This window comes from Hyperolius riggenbachi, chromosome 1 (assembly GCF_040937935.1).
Source record: "Hyperolius riggenbachi isolate aHypRig1 chromosome 1, aHypRig1.pri, whole genome shotgun sequence".
NCBI classification, from domain to species: Eukaryota; Metazoa; Chordata; class Amphibia; order Anura; family Hyperoliidae; genus Hyperolius; species Hyperolius riggenbachi.
In genome coordinates this window covers 476,582,951-476,610,190 of record NC_090646.1, presented here as the reverse complement: position 1 = coordinate 476,610,190, position 27,240 = coordinate 476,582,951, and the positions used below count along the sequence as shown (strand labels likewise).

The 27,240-nt window shown below is 42.5% G+C and overlaps 1 protein-coding gene and 1 gene segment (V, D, J or C); one reads left to right on the top strand and one right to left on the bottom strand.

Annotated features, from left to right (window-relative positions):
* LOC137528857 (T cell receptor delta constant-like) overlaps nucleotides 1–27,240 on the bottom strand; it is a 348,846-nt gene that overhangs the window by 175,800 nt on the left and 145,806 nt on the right.
* Nucleotides 2,304–3,260, top strand: LOC137561828 (olfactory receptor 4E2-like). The gene has a single exon (XM_068273186.1). It carries the CDS (start codon nucleotides 2,304–2,306, stop codon nucleotides 3,258–3,260), a length of 957 nt encoding a protein of 318 aa, XP_068129287.1.

Here is a 27,240-nt window from a genome sequence, read left to right as displayed (position 1 = left end):
TTCATGTATCATGGATTCTAATGCAAATCCCATGCACAAAAAATATGCAAAAACGATTGTTGAGGAAATGGGCCCTTAAGGCTTGCTAATGCAGCATAGCATTTAACATTACTGTTTCATTCTCTTAGCACAAATTTAAAGGGAACCTTAACTGGCGTGGAAAAAATAATTCACTTACCTGGGAGCTTTCCCAAGCCTCCTGCAGCCGTCCTGTGCCCGCGCCGGTCCTTCGGTGCCCTCCGGTCTCCCTCCGCCGCTAAGTTTCGCTTTCGGACGACTGCCAGTCGTCCTCGGGCAAAGCGTCATCTTCTTCCGGATTCCCCGTCGTAAAGAGCCGTAAAGCGCGTCCGCATGACGCGTTTGGCGTCATGCGGACGCGCTTTACGGCTCATTACGACGGGGAATGCGGAAGAAGATGACGCTTTGCCCGAGGACGACTGGCAGTCGTCCGAAAACGAAACTTAGCGGCGGAGGGAGACCGGAGGGCACCGAAGGACCGGCGCGGGCACAGGACGGCTGCAGGAGGCTTGGGAAAGCCCCCAGGTAAGTGAATTATTTTTTCCACGCCAGTTAAGGTTCCCTTTAAGAGCGTGAAAAAGATTTGTTGTTGTAGGTGATACATTTTGTTGGCTGTAAAAAATATATTTTCAAGAGCATTATTTCAAAAACGTTTACCTTCCTCCTCAGACAAGATGCTATAGAAATAACTAAAAATATCCCAAAAGTTAAAGCGGAGCTGAAGAATTAAAAAAAAAAAAAAAAAAAACATTTCACTTACCTGGGGCTTCTGCCATCCCCCTGCAGCCGCCCTGTGTCTGCGACGTTACCAAACAATCTTCGGGTCCCCTGCTGGGCTCACTTTCGTTCTCGCTGACTTGCAAGTTGATGTCCACTGCGCCTGTGCGGCCCTGGCCGTGTGCATGCTCGTATGCGCTCCCATGGTTGGGAGCGTCCTGCGCAGGCACAGCACAAGAAAATCTCTACTGCACCTGCGCAGTATGCTCCCGGCGATAAGACAAGACTTTTGTATAACACCAGGCCTGTAAGATAGATGAGTCCTCTTTGAAGATTGCTACTGTAAATATATTTGGTTAGCCGATGAAAAGTATCCCCTACAACCATGATTCTTTTTCTCTCTTCTATGAATTTAGGGGTGGATAAGGCAACAGCTTAGATATACTGAGTTGTCTTTAGCAGTTTTAGAGAGGAGTGTAATCATGTTTCCAGGTTCACTGCAGGAAGACACTGGGGTGAGTCATGCCCGAGACCATTGAATGTTTTTGTAAGGTGTGGTGCCAGAATATCTACAGTGCTGCCCATAATTATTCATACCCCTGACAAATTTTGACTTAAAGCTACTTTTATTCAACCAGGAAGTAATTTTTTGACTGAAAATGACATAGGTGTTTACCAAAAGAAAATAAGACGATCTACAAGAGGCGTTATTGTGGAAAAAAAAAAACATTTCTCTGCTTTTATTTACATTTGAGCAACAAGTGTCCAGTCCAAAATTATCCATACCCTTCACAAACTGTCACAGTCTGTGGGAAAATCCAAAGTTCTATACCATTCCAAATAGTCCAAGCTGTTCTAAAGCATCCTAATTACCCTGGTTAATTGGGAACAGCTGTTTTAATCAACTCAATAGGTGAGAAACAGAAGCTCTTTTCAGGTGGTTTGTGGACAGTCATGGCTAAGACAAAGGAGCTCAGTGAGGACCTGCGGGTGCGCATCGTGGCTGTTCACAAGTCAGGAAAGAGCTACAAGGCCATTTCTAAATGTTTTCATACCCTTCTACCACTGTATGTAAGTTTTTTATAATTGATTGCTGAGTATTCACTAAGTGCTAAATATCCACTAAGCCTTGAATGGTTGAGTTCCTTTTATTTAATGGTGATAGATGCGTGTGCATTAAGTCTTCAATTTGAGAAATTGATCATCTTGGAAGGGCAGTTCTATCAGTGTATCCTCATGTCTTGTGGGATGAGTTTGAAAGTTTTGGGTGCTCTTGTTGTTTATCTTTAAGTTGTAAAGTTTTTATACAAATCCTAGAATATTTGAATACATTTGCAATATAAGGATATATAATGCACACTTTGTGGAAATATGGGTATATGCTCTGTCCTGGTGAAGCTTGCTGACTAACATTCACTCATGTACGCTAAAGTTTATGTTGTTTAAATGGAGCCTTTAAATATGGAACATATTCATAAACTATTTCAATCCTTCTTGCTCCTTGCTAGATCCAAGTGAACATTATTCAATATTTCTTTGTTTTCCATAATTGAAGGCAAAATAAGACAATGGATCATGGAAATCAAAGCTTTGTCGTGGAGTTCTTTTTTAGTGGTCTCTCCAATTCTTATCAAGTAGAGATAACTTTCTTCGTACTGTTTCTAGTTCTGTATCTGTTGACTTTATTTGGCAATTTTCTCATAATTTCAGCAATTCATACTGATCCACATGTGCATTCACCTATGTATTTTTTTCTTGGTAATTTGTCATTCCTAGATATATGTTACTCAACTGTCACCATCCCAAAGATGCTGGTCAATATCCTATCAGACAAAAAGACTATCTCATTTAAGCAATGCATGTCCCAACTGTTCTTCCTCCATCTGTTTGGAGGCATAGAGTGTTTCCTTCTAATTGTCATGGCTTATGACCGCTATGTGGCCATCTGTAATCCATTAAGGTATCATGTTGTCATGAGCTACAAATGTTCCTATTGGTTGGTGGCATCTACTTGGCTGGCAGGTTTCTTACATTCATTTACCCAGGCATTTCTAACCTACCAGCTACCATTCTGTGGTCCAAACAACATAGATCACTTTTTCTGTGATGTCCACCAACTGGCTGCATTAGCATGTTCGGACACCTTTGTGATTGATATGTTCATTATAGCTAATAGTGGAATGATATCGGTTAGCTGTTTAGTGGTGCTGCTGTTCTCCTATGCTGGAATCATAATCACTATCTTTAAGATACGATCATCAGAAGGGAGACAGAAAGCTTTTTCTACATGTGGCTCTCATCTGTTGGTTGTTGCATTCTTCTTTGGACCATCAGCATTCATCTACTTGAGGCCACCAGGGGACTTTGCAGGAGACAAGTTACTGTCTGTTCTGTACACAGCGTTAACTCCTCTCTTAAATCCTATTATCTACACGCTAAGAAACCAAGAGGTAAAGGCTGCCATCAAGAAATTATTTAGAAACAAACTGTCACCGCAACAGTCCAAGTTCATCAATACAAACTAATTTCCAATGAATGAATACTGTATATTGTGGAAAAATAGATTGCATCCATATTTCTGTTTTCAAAAATTACCTGACAAATTATGATCTCCACATAAAACTATATGATTTCTGTCACCTGCTACTGTAGTCTTTATTGAAGACTCTAAATATAAACTGTCACCTATGTAACAATGATACATTTTAAAGCAAATTTGAAGCAGTACTAAGCAAAAGAGGTAGCTATGGAGAGGAAAGGCTCTGGATCCCACAGAGCCTTCCTGGTCCTCGCTATGTGTCCTTATTCCTCCGTTGTCTTCCCAGTAAAGGTACGCGCCTTTGGGACTCCTCGGCAGTCTTCAGGAGTACTTGTCCCCCCAAATACTTCCAAAGATAAGTGCATCTGTACTGTGCATGTGTGAGCCTAGATTCACATATGAGCAGTACGGATGTCTTGTCTTCAGAAGTACTCACTGTTATGGATGACCCATGAGGAAACATGAACACAATCGGTTTTCTACATCGATTGCCCATCACGGCCAATCCAGATTGCATGTTTAGTTGTAACAGAACACTGGGGTCTGGCTATTTAAGCTAGATAAGGAAGATTATATTCTAAGAAACAATGTGGCATCTCTTTTCTGGGAAGTAGCATCCCCCAGCTAAAAACTATGTGTGAACAAGCCATTTGGTGGAGTACAATGCTGCTAGCAGACCTGGGTCCCAGCTGGCAGGGCGGAGACACCAATACCTGGCTATGAACGGATTTAAAATAAATGTACTATTCTTATTTTGTCATTTTAAGAGATACTGTACTTGTGAGCTATATGAAAGGTATATTGTTTCATTGCTAGTAGTAACCTGACAAACATCTTCATATGTCTTTCAAGGGGCTGACTTAAACAGCAACCCTGTTATTAAACTTCTCAAGAATAGAATTTCACACCCTATCCATGTCTGGTATTATTGTGATCCATATTCTTTAAGGTTTTAGAATTTACAGTTATTATTTGTGTGTGATGAATATTGCCTGAGATATAGACAAGTCCTATATTTGGAATTGAATTTTCGCCCCCAAATGTCAGGGGGCGCCCAACCTCGAGCCTAGGGGAGGAGCCTGAGTTACACTTTCAGAGCAGGGGTGTATAAAAGAGAATACTGCATTTTCAGCCTCAGTTCTCCATTTTTACCAACGCCTATGGACTGGGAGCTAGCAAAGGAACCCAAGGCTAGCTTCCAATATGAATGCGTTCTTAAAGACAAAGGATTCTTGGACTCCTACATGGACTGGACAATCATCATTAAGTATTAATTTTCCCTCTTTTCCCCTTTATTTTATACTGTGGCTACTGTCTTCACAATTATTACTTATAATAATTTTCTGTATATATGAATTATGTATATTGCATTTAAAATAAAACGACTTTAGGTCATTTTTATGGCTACATACCTGATTTGAGCACCGCAGAACGAATCCTAGCCTTTCCAAAGATTCTCTACCAGAAGTATTGTATTGTCTCAGTCAGACAAGAGTGTGTTAACCATTTTATCTGCAAGCTTAAAATAGTAAGAAAGGTTTCTGAACTGTTGATATTCTGTCACTGTATAAGTTGCATTGTGAAAATACAAGAGTCCTCCTTTTAATTTTGAAGAGTATGATTGCTTTCTATTACCACTACAAGTGACATAATAATATATTTTGGGGTTTTGGGACACAATAAGATGTTTCTGCCCAAGAATTAGCAATTTTAAAGGAAAAAAAAAAGAGAAACAAAACTATAAACACTTTTTTCTTTTTCAACAATTTACCAGGATTGAAGTCTGACAAAGGCTGCCCAGCTGAAAGCTTACTCTTATTATTTTACGTCAGCTAATTAATGGTATCATCCTTACCCCAAACTTCTTGCTTTTACTTATGCCTAACATGGTACAATGCTCTACTGCTACTTTTTTCTTTTTGCATCTTCTGCATTGCTTTTACCTGCCTGACATAATATTGATAAAAAATCAATAAGGCCTTGTGCATAGTATATGTCAGTGTCCACTTTTGTGTCCAGTTTCACAGCTCATGCTATAGTGAACGGTGCTGTGCAGAATATAAGAACAAAATCCTGCATGCGATGCATTGTCAAAAATGTGCATTCAAATTGCTTTTCTAGTTTTCCCATCTGCTGTGCAACACACCTTGCCTGCAAATTCCAATAACAAGATGGCACCTATTAGGTATAGCAACCGTGCTGTATTGTAGTAAGCCATGAGAATGCACAACTAGTTTCAGGTGGAAACTAGTTGTGCATTCTCACAACCTACTCCAATACAGCAAGGTTGCTATACCTATTGTATGTCGTCTCTTTACTGGAATTTGTTCAACTGTATAGCACTGGGTGGGGTGCCTGTGGAGACTGAGTGCCGGTAACACTGGGACAGGCCCCAGAGTGAAGACCAGAAGTGGATATGATTGGTAATAGCTTGCCTGCTCCTGCATTGCCTACATCAAGCCCATCCCAGAAGAATTCAGTAATCGGCTTCGGGTGTTTTGAGCTCGCTCTGGTTGAACCACTTATTGCATCCAACAAAGAAGCAATTCAAGAATCAAGAATTTATACAAAGTCATTCAAGTTCATGTGTGCAGACAGCACATGTAAGTTTTACTGGGAGTTACACAATCTATGTAATATGTGATACACTATTTACATTATATACACAAAGCTAGCTGACAGATATATTGCACTGTATTCACAAAAAAGAAAGTCATAAAAATTTACGTTACAAACAATCAGCCACAACATTTGTTTTGTCCAGGCAAATAACTGGCTTTTAAGGGACCTGAGCAGTGTGTTTTTTCTATTTAAAAAACAAATATCCCCATAAGGGTGGTTTGTAATGGTGTGTGCAGCTGGGGGGAGCACCATTACTTACCTATGGGCTGTTGATCCTCTGGCCGACCACAGCTTCTGTCGGTATTTGTAATTCTGGGGATCACATGCACGCCCCCAATGCATGCTGGGAGATGTAGAATGAGAGATGCAAGCCCAGCCCAGAACTCGCATCTCCCAGACTACATCTTCCGGCATACATTGCAATGTATGCGCATACGTGACCCGCGCTCGGAATTACAACTGCCAGCAGAAGCTGTGGACAGTTTGAGAAAATGGCACAAGTCGTATGGGCCGAGGGCCAGTGGAGCAGCATTCCATAGGTAAGAAGTGGTGCTCCCCAAACCTCGCACCCCCAACAACACACACAATTACAAACCTCCCTTATGAGGTTTACACCTTTGTTATCAGTATGCAGCATTATGCACTGGTTTTCAAAATGCTCACCCCAGATAACCAGGCAACCAGCTAGAGAACAATGGATTGTGTAGCACCACCCAGGACACTGACCAGGACTCAGCACACCATTTACCATCCCCAAAAGCCACAAAACCTTACTAAACTCGCAGCATCTGTACAAAATTGTAGCTTGACTGAAAATCGGATGACAAAAGGCCTTTCCATTGTAACAATCCAAAAACTGTTTCCACATCAAAAGACCACGTCTCACCTCAGAAGGTAACCTGAAAGGCAAAGAAGGGGATTTTAGGCCTAGTATAGACATTGCAAGCTTCTTAGAGAATACCCTCTCCATGGGCATAACCCTAGTTGCAAAGGCCAACAAACCCAAAATTGCACTTCCCGCACTTTATCTTTCTTCTTGAGTAGCAAGAAATGCAGCTTTGAATTCAAATCAGCAATATTCTCACTAGGCAAATTAAACCCCTGCCTCACTGATTCAATGCATAGTCCCAAAAATCAAATGTACGTACCAAGACAAAAACGTTTTTATGGGCTAGCGGAACAACAAAATAGGCCATAATACTAAAAAAGGTGTTCAGCAAAGATAAACAAAATGCCCTATATTTCTCACCAACAAACAAAAAATCATCAAGATAATGACACACCAAGGGGTCCCACCCTAAAAACCCCTACACCGAAAAACGGGTGTGGTCAAGCAGAATGTGGGTGTGGTCATGGGTGGGGCCAAATATACATGATCTTAGCAGTGGTGTAAGAGGTCTGCCAGGGAAGTTTGAGCTCTGCCGTAGTGTATACCCCAAAAATAGATGTAATCTGACAGCATTTCACCAAAAGGACACGTAATCTGTCAGAAGTTCCTCCAAAATACAGATAATATGGCAGTGGTTCCCCCAAAATAGACAATCTGGCAGCAGCAGCAGTTCCCCCAACATACAATAATTCCCCAAAATACGTGAAACCTGGCAGCAGATCACTCAAAATACACATATCACCCAAAATACATGTAATCTAGCAACAATGGTCCCCCAAACATACACAATCTGGCAGCAGTTCCCCAAAATATACGTAATCTGGCAGCAGCCGTTCCCCTAACATACACATAATCTGGCAGCAGTTCCCCAAAATACACTTAATCTGTCAACAGCAGTTCCCCAAAAATACAGATAATCTGACAGCAGTTCCCCCAAAATAGGTACCCCCAGTATAGGTAGCCAGGTCTATAGGTGTCCCAGTATAAGTAGCCATAAGTATAGTTGTCCCTAGAATAGGTAGCCAGGTGTATAATGTCCCCAGAATAGGTAGCCAGGTGTATAGATGTACCCAGAATAGGTGGCCAGGTGTATAGATGTCCCATAGGTAGCCAGGTGTATTGATGTCCCCAGAATATGTGGTCAGGTGTATAGATGTCCCCAGAATAGGTAGCCAGGTGTATAGATGTCCCCAGAATAGGTGGCCAGGTGTATAGATATCCCATAGGTAGCCAGGTGTATAGATGTCCCCAGAATAGGTGGCCAGGTCTATAGATGTCCCCAGAATAGGTAGCCAGGTATATAGATGTCCCCAGAATAGGTAGCCAGATCTATTGGTATCCTCAGAATAGGTGGCAAGGAGTTTATGTGTCCCCCAGCAGGAGGGAAGGCAGCGCAGGGGGGGAACGTTGGGCACAGCGGCGCAGAAGAAGGGACGTCTCCCCCCCCCCTTCCCTCATCTTGGTGCTCCCCCTTCCTCACTCTCCCCTCCAGAACTAAAATTTGCTGGCAGCGGGAGGGACTTACCTCTTCCTCGTTGCGGCACAAGAGGGAGCTCTCCATTGCCACTAGTGTGGTCTGGTCTAGACAAGAGCAGCGGCACACAGAACTTCCCCGGCCCTTGGAACGAGGAGGAGGTAAGTACCGCCCACTGCCAGCCGGCTGCAAATTTTAGTTCTGGAAGGGAGAGTGAGGAAGGGGGAGCCCCAAGGTGAGAGAAGGGGGGAGACGTCACCCCTTCTCCGCCGTTGTGCCCAACGCTCCCTCTTCACTGCGCTGCCTCCCTCCACTCTACGTGCTAGGGTTGACAACGTCCACGCTCTAAGAAAAGCAGGTGGACATTGTCCACTTGCATTCACGCAGGACTCGACCCTGGGCCCACCCCTCTCCCCTCATGTTCATAACAAATAACCCACTCTAACAATGATAAAAACAACTTAACTCAAAACACATGCAAGACAAGGTACAACTGATTGGGAGTCAAAATAATTGACCCATTGAAATGCAAGCTGAAAGTGAACCCGAAGTGAAAAACAACTGATGAGATAAATAATTGTATTTATTCCTCCTACGCCTAAAAATTAGGTATTTTTTTTAGATATTTCATGGTTTTATTTCATATTTAAACATTTACAAAGTAGATTGAATGTTTTGTTGTCTCTGCTCAGTGGCAGCCTATTAACCTCTTGAGGACTGCAGTGCTAAACCCCCCTAGTGACCAAGCCATTTTTTGTAAAATAGGCCACTGCAGCTTTAAGGCTAAGCTGCAGGGCCGCACAACACAGCACACAAGTGATCCCCCCCCCCTTTTCTCCCCACCAACAGAGCTCTCTGTTGGTGGGGTCTGATCGCTCCCCCGTGTTTATTTTTTTTTAAATAAATATTGTTGCTGTATTCTATTAAAAAAACTGTTTCTTTAAATATCTACCCTCCCTCCCCACAGCCAGCCAATTATGGCGATTGGCTGTCATAGGCTTCTGCCTATGAGAGCCGATCGCTCTCTTGTCCCCCAGGGCAATAGCCGCTCGGAGACTGAAGGCGGGGCGGAGCTCCGCCCCCCAAACAGGAGATGCGTGTGCAGCCTGCGCGCGATCTCCTGCAAAACAGAGCCCCACGACTTTATGCCAATCGGCATTAGGTGGTCCTGGAGCTGCCGCCGCGGCCACGCCCATCGGCGTGACGCGGTCGGCAAGAGGTTAAAGTAGAACTGAAGAGAGTTGAAAAAAGTTTCACTTACCTTGGGCTTCAGCAAGCCCCCTGAAGCCTCCCTATGCTCACGCCATTACCATACAATCCTCCAGGCCCCCGCTGTGGATCACTTTCACTTTTGCAGCCACCGTCCACTGTACCTGCGTGGCCCTGGCCGCGCGCATCCTTGTACACAATCCTCGGGAGCGTTCTGCGCAGGCACAGTAGAGATTTTCTCCTACTGCGCTAGCACAAGATGCCTCCGGCGACGTGAGCGGCAGGTGCAGTGGTCGTCACCTTGTAAGTCGGAGGTGAATAAAAGGAGCCCTGGCGGGGGAACGGAGAATTGTATGGTAACGGCGTGGGCACAGGGAGGCTTCAGGGGGCTGGCAGACTTTTATTTTTCAACTTTCTTCAGTACCGCTTTAAAGTGTACCAGAGACGAGCAATAGTCAAAGTATTATACATATCTGGGGCTTCCTCCAACTCCATCCGTACGGATCGCTCCCACGCCGCCGTCCTCAGCATTCCCCAGCTCTGGTACCAGGTCCCATAACTCTGGGCAGTCTTGGTCAGTCAGAGCATGCGCAGTGTGCTCCATCCGTCTCTTTCTCTGGAAGCAGGGGGGGGCTTGGGGCTTTCTTGGGGGAGGGGGGGCTTGGGGCAGAGAAGACCAAAAGGGTCACTTATACATCATGTATACTTTCCTAAAAAAAAGGCTCTCTAAATAATGCAATTCTCGATGAGTGGTTGTGCCACCTTTGCTCCCTTTGTGTCTCCACTGCCGACCAATGTCCCCCTCCAGCCTTCACTGGCTTCCCCTTCCTTCCAGGGCTTACTCACCTCCAAGAAACCCCTATACCACTCTATCACAGTCTCTTTCATGATCATTGACTCTGAAGTGGTGGCACTGTGCCTGGTGCCACATTAGTATTGGTGGGTAATTCGTACCTCAGGTGTTTGTAAAGCAGGGATTACCCGTACTATTTTATAGGGACCAGAATGATAAAATAAGGCTAAACAGAGGTGCAGAGTAATGATAAAAGGGAAACTCTTCGTTTGTTATACATTAGCCATAAAAACTATTAGTGCAGTGGCGTAGCAATAGGGGATGCAGAGGTAGTGACCGCACTGGAGCCCCTGAACCAGAGGTTCCCATCAAGGGCCCTCCTTCCACTTCTGTATTTTCTCTTCATTTCTATACTGGTAATGATCACCTCTATATGTGTTTTCAAGAGTGGGAACCATTAGTGAACTGTTTTCCTCCTCCTGCTTACAACTCTCTGTACCTACAGCTGTTTTGGCAGATTTCAGTGCTCAATTTCAATTGTTTTAGAGGGGCCCAATGGAAAATGTGCACTGGAGCCCCTAGCTACTTAGTTACGACACTGGATCTGTGAAATGAATGTTATGAAAAGAACACCCTGGCAATTCCATGTGCAGCCAACTAAGAATTTCTAAAACTGAAGCTAAGCTTAAACTGTAGTTCTTTGCCTCCATGGCAAAAATGCTGTTTGTTAGAGTATGGATTACCCATATGGGCCAGCCTTGCATGAGTAATAAGGGCCACAGGCTAGGAATCATGTATGCTAAGCTTCAGCACTTGCATTAACCTACTGTCTGGCAGCAAATATTCCGGTCTACCCTTTTCAACCAGTAAAATTCACCTTTAAAGCTGCTTCTTATACAACTGAAAACAAAGGATTGTCTATAATGGGGTCAATTCACTAGGACCTGTGTGGTAAAAATGTCACATTTGGTAATTTACCTCATGCAGTAATTTTGTTTCTGAGTATTTACAATGATTTTCACACATGTGGTAATAGTTTGTTTTCTGAGGTAATCCTTTGTGAATTGAAGCCAATGAGTGCAATGTAACATCCCACCTCATCTAGAAGGCATAAAATAAGTGTGTCTTCCTGTAACTCATTTCTGTCACAACTACATCTCCACTGACACAAAATGTCACCTAACAATTCCTTCACAACATGTTCCTGGACTGCAGTAGGATTACTCTTCATATGTAAGAGTTCTTGTATTTGTTTCATTTGTTTACATTCAGCCACTTTGTATACGCTTGCTTATTTTTTCAATCAGATTTGTGAATTTTTTTTGTTAGATTTTACATTATCTCCATAGAACAGTTTAGATAGTTTCCTTTCAGCTTATGCTCATGTTTCTATTTTTGTATAGGTATACATGCTAAGCAAGTGGATCAGACTCCATATGTGATGGTTATTGAACAAGAGACAGCTGTCATCACATGCAATCACAGTTTGAGACACTTCAATAGTTTTTACTGGTACCAGCTTATTGATGGTTCACCACCGGAACTGGTGATCTCTGGTCATGTTACCAATACCATGGATCGGTATCACATGGAGATGATGAGAGAAGACAGGTTAATGGTCCTGTCTAAGAACTCAATGGAAATGCAAGATTCAGGCATGTACCTGTGTGCTGCGGAGTCCACACTGCTATAAACACAGATTGTAATCCAGTGCATAAACCTGCAAGCAGAGTAAATTACACTAAAGACATGTATATAAACCAGAGAAGCCTGACAGAATTCATCACTTAATTGATCTAACTATGGTAAGCAGAAATCTTAAAGTGAACCCGAGGTGAAAATCAACTGATAAGATAAACAATTGAACTGATCCTACTGCTACTAAAAATGCCTTTTTTTAGATATCCCATGGTTTTATTTTATATTTACACATTTACAAAGTAGATGAAATATTTTATGCTCAATGGCAGTCTATTAAGTGATCCCAGGGTTAAAATACATGCGCTATTGACCTTTTTCTATATCTCCCCTGCCCTCAGAAGTTATATTTTGGCAGCAAACTTTTATGGCTGTAATTTGCTTATCAGTGAGGTTTACTTTATTCCCTATAAGGTACCAACAAGACAGAAGCTGTCACTTGCATACCTGAAAATTAACTCTTTCAGGCAGCAAAATAAAAAAATAAAATCAGCCTGGTTATTAATATGTTTTGCACTGTACATGCACGTTTAACTCATCATGTCATTTGTCACCTTGGGTATAGTTGGGGACTCCGAGCACCCCTCATGGGCATGCCTTTAATACTCCGACCTGTACGACAAAGTACTTAAAGATGCATACCTTTCTGTAGCTTGTGCTCTCCTCTTTTAATTGAAGCCTGAATCGCCATTCTACACCAAATAGTTTTCATTCGATTTCAATTTAAAAATCGTGGCTGCCATCTTGGCTATGTTATAACTTCCGGGTCACCCCTGTCTGCTCTGTTAGAGAAGTGCATCACTGAATGAAGCAGGAAGAGGAAGTGACATGCATGGCCATTGCAAGAGGTTCCTCTAGAGCGGTCATAGCACGGCTTTGTAGAAAAAGGAAGGGATCCGCACATGTCCTAAAATGATCCTTTATTGTGGACGTATCCAAAAACACCAATCACGCATCTGTAGCTAACATGTTTCAGACCTACTGGTCCTTAATCATAGCACGGCTTTGTCGGAAGTCATCTGTCTTAAAGACATGCCCATGAAAGGTGCTCGGAGTCCCTTTAACCCCAGTACTCACATCCAATCTTGATTGGCCCATGATTGGCCAATTTTACCACTTCCATGTAGTATGCGGGCCAACAGATTTTAAATAATATAAACAATTTGTGTAGGTTAGCTCCAGGGCAGTTTCTAGGCTAAATTGCATCCTGGGCGAGGATGTAAAAATTGCACCCCCCCATGGAGCCAGGAATAGGTGCCCGCAGTATAGGTTAGCCAGGTCTAGTTGCCCCCAGTATAGGTAGCCAGCTATCAGTCCCTCCCAGTATAGGTAGCCAGCTATAGGTCCCCCCCCCAGTATTGATTAGATAGGTAGGTGCCCCCAGTATAGGGTAGATAAGTAGGTGCCCCAGTATAGGTTAGATAGGTAGGTGTCTTCAGTATAGGTAGCCAGTATAGTTGCCCCCAGTATAGATTAGATAGGTAGGTGCCCCGAGTATAGGTTAGCTAGGTAGGTGCCTCCGGTAGAGGTTACATAAGTAGGTGCCCCCAGTATAGGTTAGCTAGGTAGGTGCATTCAGTATAGGTTAGATAGGTAGTTGCCCCCAGTATAGGTTAGCTAGGTAGGTGCATTCAGTATAGGTTAGATAGGTAGTTGCCCCCAGTATAGGTTAGCTAGGTAGGTGGTGCAAGTATAGGTTAGATAGGTAGGAACCCCCATATGCGGCGAGGAAGAGTGGGCATAGTGGAGTTACAACTCACCTTCTGCGATCCCCGGCAGCCTCTTTTTACTTCCTCTCCCTGGCATCCGTCATGTTGGTACCAGCACCCCCTGTGATGACACGCAGTTATGTCATCACAGGAGGCGCTGTTACCAACGTGACTGACTCGTTGGTAACAGAAGGAGAAAGAGGCTGCGTGTGTGCCGAGATTGCGGAAGGTGAGTTGTAACTCCGGTATGCCTGCTCTCCCCCGTCGCTGCACCTGCCCCTCCCTGCCACTGCGCCGAGCGCCCCGGGAGGTCACACTATTTGCACGCCTGTAGAAACGGGCCTGGTAAGCTCTCATACTACTTGGAAGTTTTAAAATTGGCCAGTCATTGGCCAATCAAAATTGGTTGTGTGTATTTGGTTTTTCTTCTAATGCTGGTCACTCACATAGACAGATGTTTTCTAAATATAAATCCAAAATTTAATCTGTCCTAATCTTATCTCTAAGAAATCACACAGATTGAAAAGCAAAATTATCTTGAAGACAAGATTTCATCCAAGAAAAAAGATTGGCTTTAATAGATGATAAAACAATTGATGCTTGTAGTGAGAACAATGATTGCTTGTAGTCTGTTAATTAAATAAATATAACATTTTGGATCTGTCTTCAGACCACATCTCCCTGTGTGTGGCTAGCCTTATACAATATACAACACAATAACATTTCTAAAGTGCTTTTCTCCCATACGACTCAAAGCGCATCTTATCACACACATCTGGGCCTATTTAAAACCCTTTCCATTTATTTGCTGAACAATCTACATTGCTAGTAAATGATGATGGAAGCAGCACTTAAAGAGAAACTCCGACCAAGAATTGAACTTTATCCCAATCAGTAGCTGATACCCCCTTTTACATGAGAAATCTATTCCTTTTCAGAAACAGACTATCAGGGGGCGCTGTATGGTTGATATTGTGGTGAAACCCCTCCCACAAAGAAATTCTGAGTACGTACTCTTGGCAGTTTCCTGTCTGTGGTACCTTGCTGCATTGTGGGAAATAGCTGTTTTCAGCTGTTTCCAACAGCCAAAAAACTTGCAGCAACTACATCACCTGCCAACAGTAAAAATGTCCCCATGTAATAAATGTCAGAATGTAAATCAGGGATTTAAAAGATTTTACAATGGGCAAACACTGACTTAATCATTTATACATAATTATTGTAAAAATGAAGCACTTTTTTAATTACATTATTTTCACTGGAGTTCCTCTTTAAATCTAGACATATAGCAGTAACATATCTTGTATTCAAAACTTGTTATGTAGAAGATGTCAATATGGTTCTTTCACTTTGGGATTGGTAAGTGTTATACTCAAATCTTTCCACAAGATGGCTCTATGTGAAATCGAAATACTGCAAATAAAATTTCAATTTAAACATAGAATTGTATGTCTCTGTTTTATATCCAAATCAGCATACCGATTGCATATTTCCCAGGTGTATTTTAGGCACATCTCAAATCCTATGATTACCCCGGTATTTGGGTTTGGACACACATTAGCCATATTACAAAATGAAACGTTTACAATGTGGCTTCTATTCGATAATGGCTATTTAGTCATTCTCGGCCACCAGGTGATGCTGCTGTTTAAAATGAAGACAAATGAAAAGACAACCTGATAAAGAGATCACTCTTTAAGAAGATGCAGAATTTACATTAAGAAATAATAAGATATTTGATTACAATTTGCATATGCTTATACTGCTTGGCAGAAAATTATTCAGTCTACAAAAAGGAAATGAAGCCCACCTGCACAGATTGGATTGGATTACATTTATAATAGCAGCTAACTTGTGTAAGAAATGCTCAGTATAAACCGCATGATGTGCTCATCCTACTGGAAACTGACATTTGCATGTGATTTAAATGTTTATTAGCTAGTTATTATGAATTAAACTATTGTTATTGATTAACATAGTGCCATACAAGGTAGGCTAAATACAAAACATGGGTGCATGCATAGCTGGCCTTTGACCTGAGCGACTGGAGCGGTCGCTCAGGGCGCTTCCAGTCGCTCAGGGCGCCGGCTTCCAAGGAGGCACCTATAGCTGGCTAATTATACTGAGGGCACCTACACCTGACTTCCTATACTAAGGGCACCTATAGCTGGCTACCTATACTCAGGAAGGGCACCTACTCCTGGCTACATATACTGAGGGCACCAACACCTGGCTACCTATACTGGAGACACCTACGCCTTGCTACCTATTGGGGAGACCTACAACTGACTTCCTATACTGGGGCACCTATACCTGGCTACCTACCTATACTGAGTCTGAGGGCATTTTTTTTTTTGGGGGGGGGGCGCACAGCGGCTATAAAGCGTGGTGAAAATTGTCGGTGCTGTGTTATCATTCCAAAGGGGCGGGGGGGGGGGGGGGGGGCTAACTGTCCCACTGATTGTTTTTATTAATATTCCTGAAAGGTTCAAGCCTTCAGTTTTAAGTGTATTCAGAATAATGCACTCTTTCCATCCATTTTGTGGTTATTAATAGTATTTTTCTATTATACATATGTGATGTGTCTCGACTTCAAAAAGGTTGGAAACCACTGTCCTATGAGGTAGCTCAGGAAAAAGGTGAATTGCATATGGGCGGGCATGTGTGTGTGTGTGCGTGTGCACGTGACTGAAGAGGATGAGGGGAAACAAAAATCAGGTTTCGCTCAGGGCGCTGTGAAACCTAAGGCCGGCCCTTAGCACAAAAGCGAAGTACAAAATAGACACAGACGCTAGACACAGCATGCAGTGAGTGAATGTTCAGAGCAGTAGGGTGAGTAGAGAGAATGATTGCTGTGCTGCAGCTGGGACATTAGCAGGGAGAGATGGCACTATCTTGTGCCTCTACCTCTTTATCCCCCCTCCTCCTATGCATGAAGCTCACAATCTCATCATATCATAGTCATAGTCTAATGTCCTACTATAGTATTATTGTGTATTTATATAGCACCATCCACATCCTGACGACTCCTTTTCTCCAAAAAATCCCTCAAAATTTGCGGCGACACGCTCTGCACCCCAACCCTTCAACCCTCCCATCAAAAAAATGGGGGGGGCGATTTTTTTTTGGGGGGGGGGGTCTTTAAATAATCAGCACCAGGTGTCAAGTTCCTTAGGTACGCCACTGGGCGTGAGTTAAACAAGTGGCAGTTGTGACAATCAACTTCTAAAGCCTCATACACATGACTGACTTAAAGAAAACCTGAACTGAAAATTAAAAGTCTAAATAAACATATACACATCATACATACCTCCCACGTAGTCTATTCATCAATCACTTTCTCCTCTCCTGTGTCTTGTTTGTCCACTGCGATCAATGGAATTCTCCATCCTCGATTTTAAAAATGGCCATTACCCCCTAACAGCTTCCTGGTCAGCACACTGTTAAACTGCAATATATCTCCTACTTGGGCCATAGGGAACATGCACATTAACTTGCACATCCGTTGCCCTTTTAGCTATAACTGACAGCAACTGATATGTAACTGACAGCAACTGATATATTTCACTTCTGACAAAATCTTGTCAGAACTGGAAGGGATCATTGTAAGAAGAAAATTGTGAGCTTCTGAGAGGAACTGACGGTGAAGTAAGTATATAGTATTCATTTGCAAGTACATCATGTATTTATTTTAAATAATTTGACTCAGTTCAGGTTCCCTTTAAGTCGGTTGAGGCAGCCAATAATGACCGCCTCAGCCAAAAATTTGGCATGTGCACGCCTCCTGACAACCTTTGATGCCCAACCTGTGAGCGGTCCGCTGGACGGAACTACTCAACCTCAGCGACGGTCATCCCATTGTTCACGTTGATCCCCCACCCACCGCGTGACATCATGCATGCGCTGCTCGTTGGCCATCTGACGACTCCCCGCATAGCAACACAGCGTGTCGTCCAAGAGGATCCTGATCCCAGAGGGGCGACATCAGTTGGCCATGTGTATGCATTTTAAGCCTCATCCTGCACAAAGATATTCTAGCCAGGGATGCTCATCCAGATTCCAGATACCCGAACTACCCAGATATCTGAACGCTTTTCTGGTATCCAAACTCGGATACGGATTCCAGATAGCTGCATAAATCCGGAATGCAGTATCTGAGCGAATCCGGATACATATTAGGTATCCGGAAATCCGTCCAGATACCTAGTTTGAGTACCCGGTCCAGATAGGGTAACCACGGAGATGACGTCCCTGACGTTCTCCTCAGAACAAGGCGACAGGTCATTGGAAAATGGAATTTTCCAGTGCATGCACAGTAAAGACTGTGCTTGTCATTATATCACGTGTTCTTATCAGCCAATAGCAGGTGAGGGGTTATTGATCCATTCCTGCTAGATGATGTCCCATTTAACTCTTTAGAGGCTAGTATAAAACAGCCAATGAGCTGCAGAGAGCCACTTCTGACTTCCAACTTTCTTTTCAACTTCAGACTTCACTTCTACTTTCATTCATCTACTTGTATACTGTATATAGGTCTAAGTGCAATTAGTATAGATGTAACATAAGAGAAAGCCTGGTCTATTCACCAGGGATAGACCAAGTTTGCATGGAAAGCTTAAGATTCTACAGACTGATTGCTTTGCTGAGGTATCGAAGAGATAAGATTGCTGAACACATCTGTATATCTGTTTTCTGAATAAACACCTTAAAGGATACCCGAAGTGACATGTGACATGGTGATATAGACATGTGTATGTACAGTGCCAAACACACAAATAACTATGCTGTGTTCCTTTTTTTTCTTTCTCTGTCTGAAAGAATGAAATATCAGGTATGTAAGTGACTGACTCAGTCCTGACTCAGACAGGAAGTGACTACAGTGTGACCCTCAATGATAAGAAATTCTAACTATAAAACACTTTCCTAGCAGAAAATGGCTTCTGAGAGCAAAAAAGAGATAAAAAGGGGAATTTCTTATCAGTGAGGGTCACACTGTAGTCACTTCCTGTCTGAGTCAGGACTGAGTCAGGCACTTACATACCTGATATTTAACTCTTTCAGGCAGAGAAAGAAAAAAGGAGTTATTTGTGTGCTAGGCACTGTACATACACATGTCTATCTCATCATGCCACATGTCACTTCGGGTATCCTTTAACCTTTGAAGACGTCTAAGCAGTTCTATCTCCTGTGCTGTTGCTGTGAGGAGTGTCATGTTATCACACTTTCTGTGATACGGTGCCAAACAAAGGTGTAGTGTTGTTGCCCATAGTAACCAACCAACAAATATTTATTACATAAAAACGTAACAGACTGCGCTAGGTGAACATTCATATAGTATCATTAAAACTTTAATAATGGAATATAAAATAATTTAAAACAACTTCAACTTGAGGTGGATAAGGGATTTGATTACTCCTTGTACTAAGAGGATGTGTAAATCTCCTATAGCTTGAAAAGTACGCAGTGCGTGGAGGCTGTATTGCACAATGCTAACAGCAAATGTATTGCAACTTGATTTCCTTGTGGGGAAGGCACTTCAGAATGACTTATGGATAAGAGTCCAAGGAGCAATGTCCATGGAATTGGACCTTTTATAGTAACCAGTCTGTGCTAGTTGGACTGATTTGTAGTGTCATTCGCTCCTGTTGGTAGTTGTAGCAATATGTCTCCGACAATAATATTGTGCAGTGGTACAGAGGTTCGATCTCACCAGTCCTGGAGTGTAGATGGCAGGGTGTTCTTCCCGGGAGCCGCTCGATCTTACCCGCCCCGGCCGGCGGCAGGGCAAGAGAGTCTAGACGGCTGAGCTGCATCGGGCTGGTTAGACTGGTTAGCCCGGCTCCCCTAGAGGGCGGAGGTGGCGGATGATGGTGCACTTTAACGGTGTCCGGAGTGTCCTCCTTCCGAGCGGTGCATGCAACCGCGTAGCTCCGATACGCCTCCTTCCCCTCTGTGTAAGTGACGTCACGGAAGCAGCCTCTGCTGACGTTTCGGGAGGAACGCCTCCCTTTCTCAAAGCTAGGCTGCGGAGGGGAATAGGAGGCTCTCTTATGAAGCCTTGCTGGATGGAATAGTTCTTATTCAAAAGCATATAAATCCAAATCTTTATTTAATCCATGTGGTGTCAAAGTATTAAGATTGTAAATCCACATGGTCTCTCGTCGAGACATTTCTGCCAGATAATCTCCCCCTCTCCACGATTTGTTTACCTGCTCAATTATGCAATATTTCGTTCCCTTAATGGAGCATCCATGTTCATTCTTGTAATGTGCTGAAAGAGGATGTTTTTTGTTTCCTTTTGTGATGTTTGCACAATGTTCACTAAGTCTCTCTTTTAGCGGACGTTTGGTCCGTCCTACATAATGTTTTAGGCAGGGACAGATTAGCACATAGATGACTCCTTTTGTGTCACAATTAGTAACATCTTTAATTTGAAATGTTTCCTTACTAGATGTTGATGTAATATCGTAGATTCTTTCCACAGGTGGGCCTGATTCTCGACAGGCCCTACAAAATCCACATTTTTTAAAATAACCATTCCGCTTCTTCATTGAGTTCATTCCAGTTCGTTTTACAGTGGGAGCCAGTATATTGCCCAAATTCTCTAATTTTCTAAAAATCATTCTGGGGTTTTCTGATAAAATGGATGTGAGTAAGGGGTCCTCTCTTAGTAAATGCCAGTGTTTACCCACTATATTCCTAACACGGGGGGCTTGGGAAGAGTACTGCATGATCAAACTTGGTTGGTGGTCATTGTGATTGTTCTGCACCTCCCTCTCCTCAAGCAATCTCTGTCTCGCTGTATTCCTAGCCCTTTCCTTTGCTCTCATGACCAACTCTCCAGGGTATCCTTTGTTGTCAAACCTCTCCTGCAGTATTTCTGATTCTGCATCAAAGTCAGTCATCTTAGTGCAGTTCCTCCTAAGCCTCAAAAACTGGCCTCCGGGTATATTCATGAGCCATTTAATGTGATGACAGCTATCCACTTTGATATAGCTATTAGTATCTACTGGCTTCAAATAAGTCTTGTTAAGTATTTGGTCTTCTTCTATATAAACCGTGAGGTCCAAAAAATGTACCTGCTGTTGGCTACAGTTGTCCGTGAATCTCAAATTATAACTGTTCTGGTTAAGCCACCCTAAAAAAAACATCAAGACTTGATCTACTCCCCTGCCAGATAAAAAAGGCGTCATCTATAAATCTCCTCCAGAGCACCAGGGCGGGTCCAGGGCCCCCTGGGCCGAATAGTTGGAATTTCTCCCAGTGTATCCATTTACATAAATTTTTATTACAGTTGGTAGCAGATACCTTTCAAGTCTAGAGTCCACAAGTCATTGCAGCGCTTGCTGAATTTCATAGTGGTTCGTGAAGGAGACAGACAGTCAAGTACAGGACTGTGTAATATGAGGGGTATCACTCGGAATAAGGATCAGTAATACTGAATGATGTCCATCTTGTTTGGGGTTGCTACATTACTGCTCAGTTCACTTTAGCACAAAAATGTACATATGTCATCACTGCACAAGCAATTTTTAACTGAATGTCTCTTTAGTGGCTATAATGCTGGGGATATACGGTACGTTTCTGTACCGTGTATCGACCAGCTGATCCGGTCAGCTGATAATATTTAGCTTGCCCGATCAAGCCGCTCGACTCCCGCCCGCTCGATCCCCGCCTGCGGACAATGGTAGGGAATCGAGCGCTGATAAGGAAGCGCCGGCGGGGACGCGGCTGGGGTCGACCCGGCGGCTAATCGCCCGCCGGATCAACCCGTGTATTCCCGGCATTATGAATTTTTTTTTGGGGGGGGGGGAATAATGGAATACACGGCTAGAGTATATGGTGTGGTGTAAGTGAAATTCAGAATTCTACCCCCTTAGTGGTTCATAAGGCCTCACAAAGCAGGAAGTAAAATGTATTACATCTCTTCGTGATCCTTCTGCTTTGATGGATTTATTGTAATAACGCATTCATTTAGCAAGGTTTATCATACACATCAATGTGGATTCATTCTGGATCTTTACACATGGAAGCTTAAGTAATTACTCCCATATCTCCCGAGAACAAAACATAGCAGTTTTCACAATATAACATGCAGAGCTGCTGAGAAGAGACCCGGATATGTCTGAAAAGCGTTGTTTTTCTTTTCTCTTTGAGAAGGTGAAGATACACTGCAATGAATGAGATAGAGATGAGTAAATCGCCTGCAATGTTCCCACAAATGGGTTGGGAGGGATGCAGGGGATGCGAGATTATGTGAGCCGCCCGCCTCTTGCGTCATCCAGGCTCCAGTTAGTGCTCAGGCTGGTTGGCTGGGTCACGAGGGGAGGGTTGGGCCACGCATACTTAATGCGGTGGGACGCGTGCGTACTCCAGCCCCTGCTGAGTCACAACCTGTGATGAAACGCGTAGGGCGGAGCTTGGGAGACGCACGCACGCTGTATACAGGACATCAGCCGGGGACGCGCAGGAGGCGACCGGAGCTGCATTTGGATGTGTAACTATGATATGCTTTTAACAAGAAGTTTTTATGTACGTGGATTTTAAGCGGGGCCATGGGCGCTCTATTAAATTGATTTACACTATGCGAGGCTGTCTCTCCTATACTTTTTAGAAGCTGTCTTTTGGGAATTGATACGCTATATGCCAAGCAGTGATCTGGTGAGCAGGGAAAAACGGGGGGGAGTGTGATATCCTCCTGTCCTATTGGTGATAGCCTTGATCATCTCAGCACTACCTTTTGAGCACAGGGGTGTTGTGATAAAGCGTTACTCGCTATGAGGGCTTCCCTCTTGTATTCTGCTTATTTTTAAGGTCCTGTGGAGGCTACAAGCGGACTGTGTTGGCGCTGCTATCTCGACTGAATGTTCCCACATTTACAGACCAATTTTTATTAGCATATGTATTACTGCATTTCGTTTAGTCCAACCTACAATATGTAAGCTCTTTTCTTCCTCTGACATCAATCAGTGTAATTTTTTATATTTTTATATGTATATTTATGTATCATACAAATTTGTATTTTTTATGCAAATACTCCAGTCATAGTTAACATATTGGCTTCAATTCACTATGATCATGCTGGTGGTAATAAGGCATGAGAAAATTTACCACCACACATCGATCTTGCCTTATTAACCACTTAAGTACCAGTGGTCTCTGCCCCCTTAAGGACCAGAGACCGCAGTTACAAGAAACGGCGGAACAGCGATGAATACCGACGAATCGCCGCACTTACCCACCGCATTCACTGTCAGGGACTTGGGCCACCCACTCTGCCGTTCCTGTGAGACGGTCAAGAGCCGCTTTCATTGGCTCATGAACCTGCCTATCAATGTAAGCCAATGGGAGCTGCTTATGTTGATAGACATTGTCAGTAGCCAATTAAATCAGCTCCTGACCCGCTCACAGGGCTCTACCGTTATATAAACGGCAGAGCGAGTGAGCTGCGGCAAGGAGACAGCGACGAGATCATCGGGAGCGATGAAGCAGCGAGAACGCGCGGCGTCGGTGGATTGAAATCTACACCCTGGCAGCCAGGTAGCCATCAAAACAGAGCGTAGATTTCAATCATCAAGGTCCTAAAGTAGTTAAGGTGTAGAGATAAGTTTTCACAGTCAGAGAGTTATCTTATCACTTCAGTCCTTAAAGGGAACCTGTACTGAGTAAAATTATTTAAAATAAACACATGATGTAGCTGCAAATGAATATTACATATTTACCTCGCCATCAGTTCCTCTCAGAAGCTCACTATTTTTTTTATTACAGCGATCCCTTCCAGTTCTGACAAGATTTTGTCAGAACTGAAATAAACCAGTTGCTGTCAGTTACAACCGAATGTGCAAGGTAATGCCCATGTTTCCCTATGGCTCAAGTGGGCGATATTACAGTTTAACTGTGTGCTGACCAGGAAGCTGTTATGGGGTAATGGCCATTTTCAAAATGGAGGACGGAGAATTCCATCGATCACAGTGGACAAACAGGACGCAGGAGAGGAGAAAGAGATTGAGTAGTAGACTACACAGGAGGTAAGTATGACCTGTGTATGGTTATTTTGACTTTTAATTTTCAGTTCAGGTTCTCTTTAAGTTACCTCCACTGTAGTTATTTTCACATGCAGTTAATTAACAGCCTATCTTTAACTTTAGAATTTTGTAGTTATTTTAAGGATTGAAACGATAACTTTAGAGATCTCAGCTTAACTTAAAGACAGAAGAGTTAACTTTAGGTTTGCCTGAGGTAAAATGTTTTGATGAATACTACATGCCTTATCACCGTTGTGATAACTCTAGAAACAGCTTAGAAGAGTTATTAAAGCCAGGAGATAAGCTTAGTGAATTGAGGGCTTTAACTTTAGAATTCTGTAGTTATTTTAAGGATTGAAACGTTAACGTTAGAGATCTCTCCTTAACTTAAAGACAGAAGAGTTAAGTTTAGGTTTTCCTGAGGTAAATTGTTTAGTGAATTCTACATGCCTTATCACCATCATAATAACACTAGAAAGAGCTCAGAAACGTTATAAACTACCTAAAGTACACATCACGCCAAGAGGCGTGACCGCGGCGGCAGCCCCTGGACAGCCTAACACCAATTGGCGTCAAGTCCTGGGGCCAGCTACTGCAGGAGATCGCGGCAGCCTGCGCGCGCATCTCCTGATTGGGAGGCAGAGCTCCACCCCGCCTTCAGTCTTGCCGCTCGGGAGACTGTTAGATGGCGAAACCGCCGTATTTTTACTGGGTACAGTGCTGCGATCTGAGGCAGCTATTGGGGCACAATAGAGCAATCGGCAGTGATAGGATGAAGCCTATCACAGCGATCGCTGTAATAGGCTGGCCGGGAGAGGGAGGGGGGGGGGAGTTTATTTATTTAAAACAATAAATATTTGTAAAAAAAAAATAAACAACTGGGGCGATCAGACCCCACCAACAGAAAGCTCTGTTGATGGGGAGAAAAGGGGGAGATTACTTGTGCAGTGTGTTGTGCGACCCTGCAGCTTGGCCTTAAAGCTGCAGTGGCCCATTTCAGTATAAATGGCCTGGTCTTTAGGAGGGTTTAGCACTGTGGTCCTCAATAAGTTAAAGACAGGAGATAAGCTTAGTGAATTGAGGCCATTGTTTAACTTCATGAAATAATCTTAAATCAAGTCTACTACGTTCCTCAAATTTTGCTCTCTTTATTTGTCTAACGAAGCAGGAATCTAGTCATGAGAAACGCCTTGAAATCTATGAGAGTTTTGTTTATTTGGACAAAAAATTACAGTTCTTAACCTCACCATTGAGTTGTTTTCCCCGAGAGGAAGTAAGTTAAGGTTTACCTCCTAAATTTTTAAACGGCTTTTAAAAACCACTTCAGCCTTCAGTCGTTTTCCCTTTATGCATCCGAGCAATTTTCACCTCCCATTTATTAGCCTATAACTTTATCACTACTTATCACAATGAACTGATCTATATCTTGTTTTTTTCCGCCACCAATTAGGCTTTCTTTGGGTGGTACATTTTGCTAAGAGCTACCTTACTGTAAATGCATTTTAACAGGAAGAATAAGAAAAAAAAACGTTAGTTTTCAGCCATTATAGTTTTAAAATAATACATGCCTCCATAATTAAAACTCACGTATTGTATTTGCCCATATGTTCCGGGTATTACACCATTAAAATTATGTCCCTATCACAATGTATGGCGACAATATTTTATTTGGAAATAAAGGTGTATTTTTTCTGTTTTGCATCTATCACTATTTACAAGTTTAAAATAAAAAAATATAGAAATATTTCATCTTTACATTGATATTTAAAAAGTTTAGACCCTTGGGTAAATATTTACATGTTTTTTTTTGTAATTTTTTTTTAATTCTACTGCCTTTCTATAAACTCAGATTAGGCATGATAAGTTTAGGTGTGATAAGTTTAGGTGTGATAAGTTTAGGCATGTTAAGTTTAGGTGTGATAAGTTTAGGCATGATACGTTTAAGCACCAACTGGGTTAGCACTGCAGTGCACAGCTGATCAAAAGTTTTGCGCTAGCAAAGTCTGGTGCACTTTGCATAGAGTTTAATGGCGCTGCTTTGCGTGCGGGACTTTGCGTGCAATCTAAACTTATCTAAACTTAGCATGCCTAAACTTATCACGCCTAAACTTATCACACCTAAACTTATCACGCCTAAACTGACTTTTCACCAGCATGGTGCAATGGTTATCATGCCTAAAGTCTCTAACTGGGTTAGCACCGCTTTGTGAATCGAGCCCTTAGAGTGTAAATGTGTGTTGAGTTTTATTTTTTTTACTTTTAGTTGTAGTTTTACTTTTTGGCCACAAGATGGCGGCCATGAGTTTGTTTACATGACGTCACTCTAAGCGTAACATACGCTTAGAGAGACGCATGGGGGACGCAACAGCCAGAAAAAGCGAAGCTTCTGAGCGAAGCTGTCGCTTTTTCTGTGGGGGAGAGGAATCAGTGATCGGACACCATAGCCCGATTCACTGATTGCCAGGCTAATGAACCGCGACTGGGAGCGCGCGTGCACGCGCGCGATCGGCCGCGGGAGCGCGCGGACGCGCACATGGCCTCCTGGGCATAGCTAGTACGTCCAGGAGGCCAAAGTAGTTAATATCACTTAAGGACTGTGCATATTAAAATCTACTGCCTTTCTATGAATGCTAGTTTATGACACTCTATTCACAAAACTTCTTATAAATTACTTATTTATCACCTGATAAAAATAACCTTTCAGCACATTGATAAGCATAATAATCACTGAAAGTAAGTTGTTCCTGATTAACTTCAGTTTAATATTACTTTTCTTACACTGATTATATTATATTATATTTTTCCTCTTTGAGAGCTTAAAATGTAACATAGATAAGGTGAAAACTGAGGAAAACAGGGGAAAAAGCTTTGTGAATCATGCCCATAGTAGATTTTTTTCTCCAGCATTCTTGTGCACTGGAATAAATGAGGAGTGAATTTTGATTGGCTCCTGATCACCTGATCACTAGGATCACATAATTAGCATTTTTTTGCTTTTAAACTCTTGATTTTTATCTTTATTTAGAGTTTCTGCAGTATATTTAAAAAATAAATGATCTACTTAATTTGACATTTCAAAATTGGTTGAAAATTTCAGAAAATTCATTTTTTTAAGCGTCTTTTCTCTTATAAAAACCAGCAAATTACAGATTTATTATAATTAATTAATTTGTTGTCAAAATAAAGCCCCATTTGTCCTGGAAAAAAAAGACTAAATGTGTTTGGGTATAATAAAAATTGCTACAGAACTTTCAACTTCAAGCGGTATTAAACTCTGACATAATATTCAATAAAAATGTGTTTTCCTACTTTGTAGAACCCATACAGTTATCATATTTGCTTTTGTGCACAAGTATTATTATTAATTTACAAATTACAAATGACCAAAGTACGGTAGATTTGCTCTGAAAGTGCGTGGACCTGAGGCAGCATCAGTTTGAGTGGTTTCCCGGGGACCATCACTGTATACTATGTGCCTGTTTTCCACTAAACGCATGTGAGTGCAATATCTTTTTTATCTTGAATTAAACGCTGGTTTTACACTATA

What these genes read in the sequence shown, in the direction of transcription:
- LOC137561828 (XM_068273186.1), top strand. Translation starts at nt 2,304, where the DNA reads ATGGATCATGGAAATCAAAGCTTTGTCGTGGAGTTCTTTTTTAGTGGT.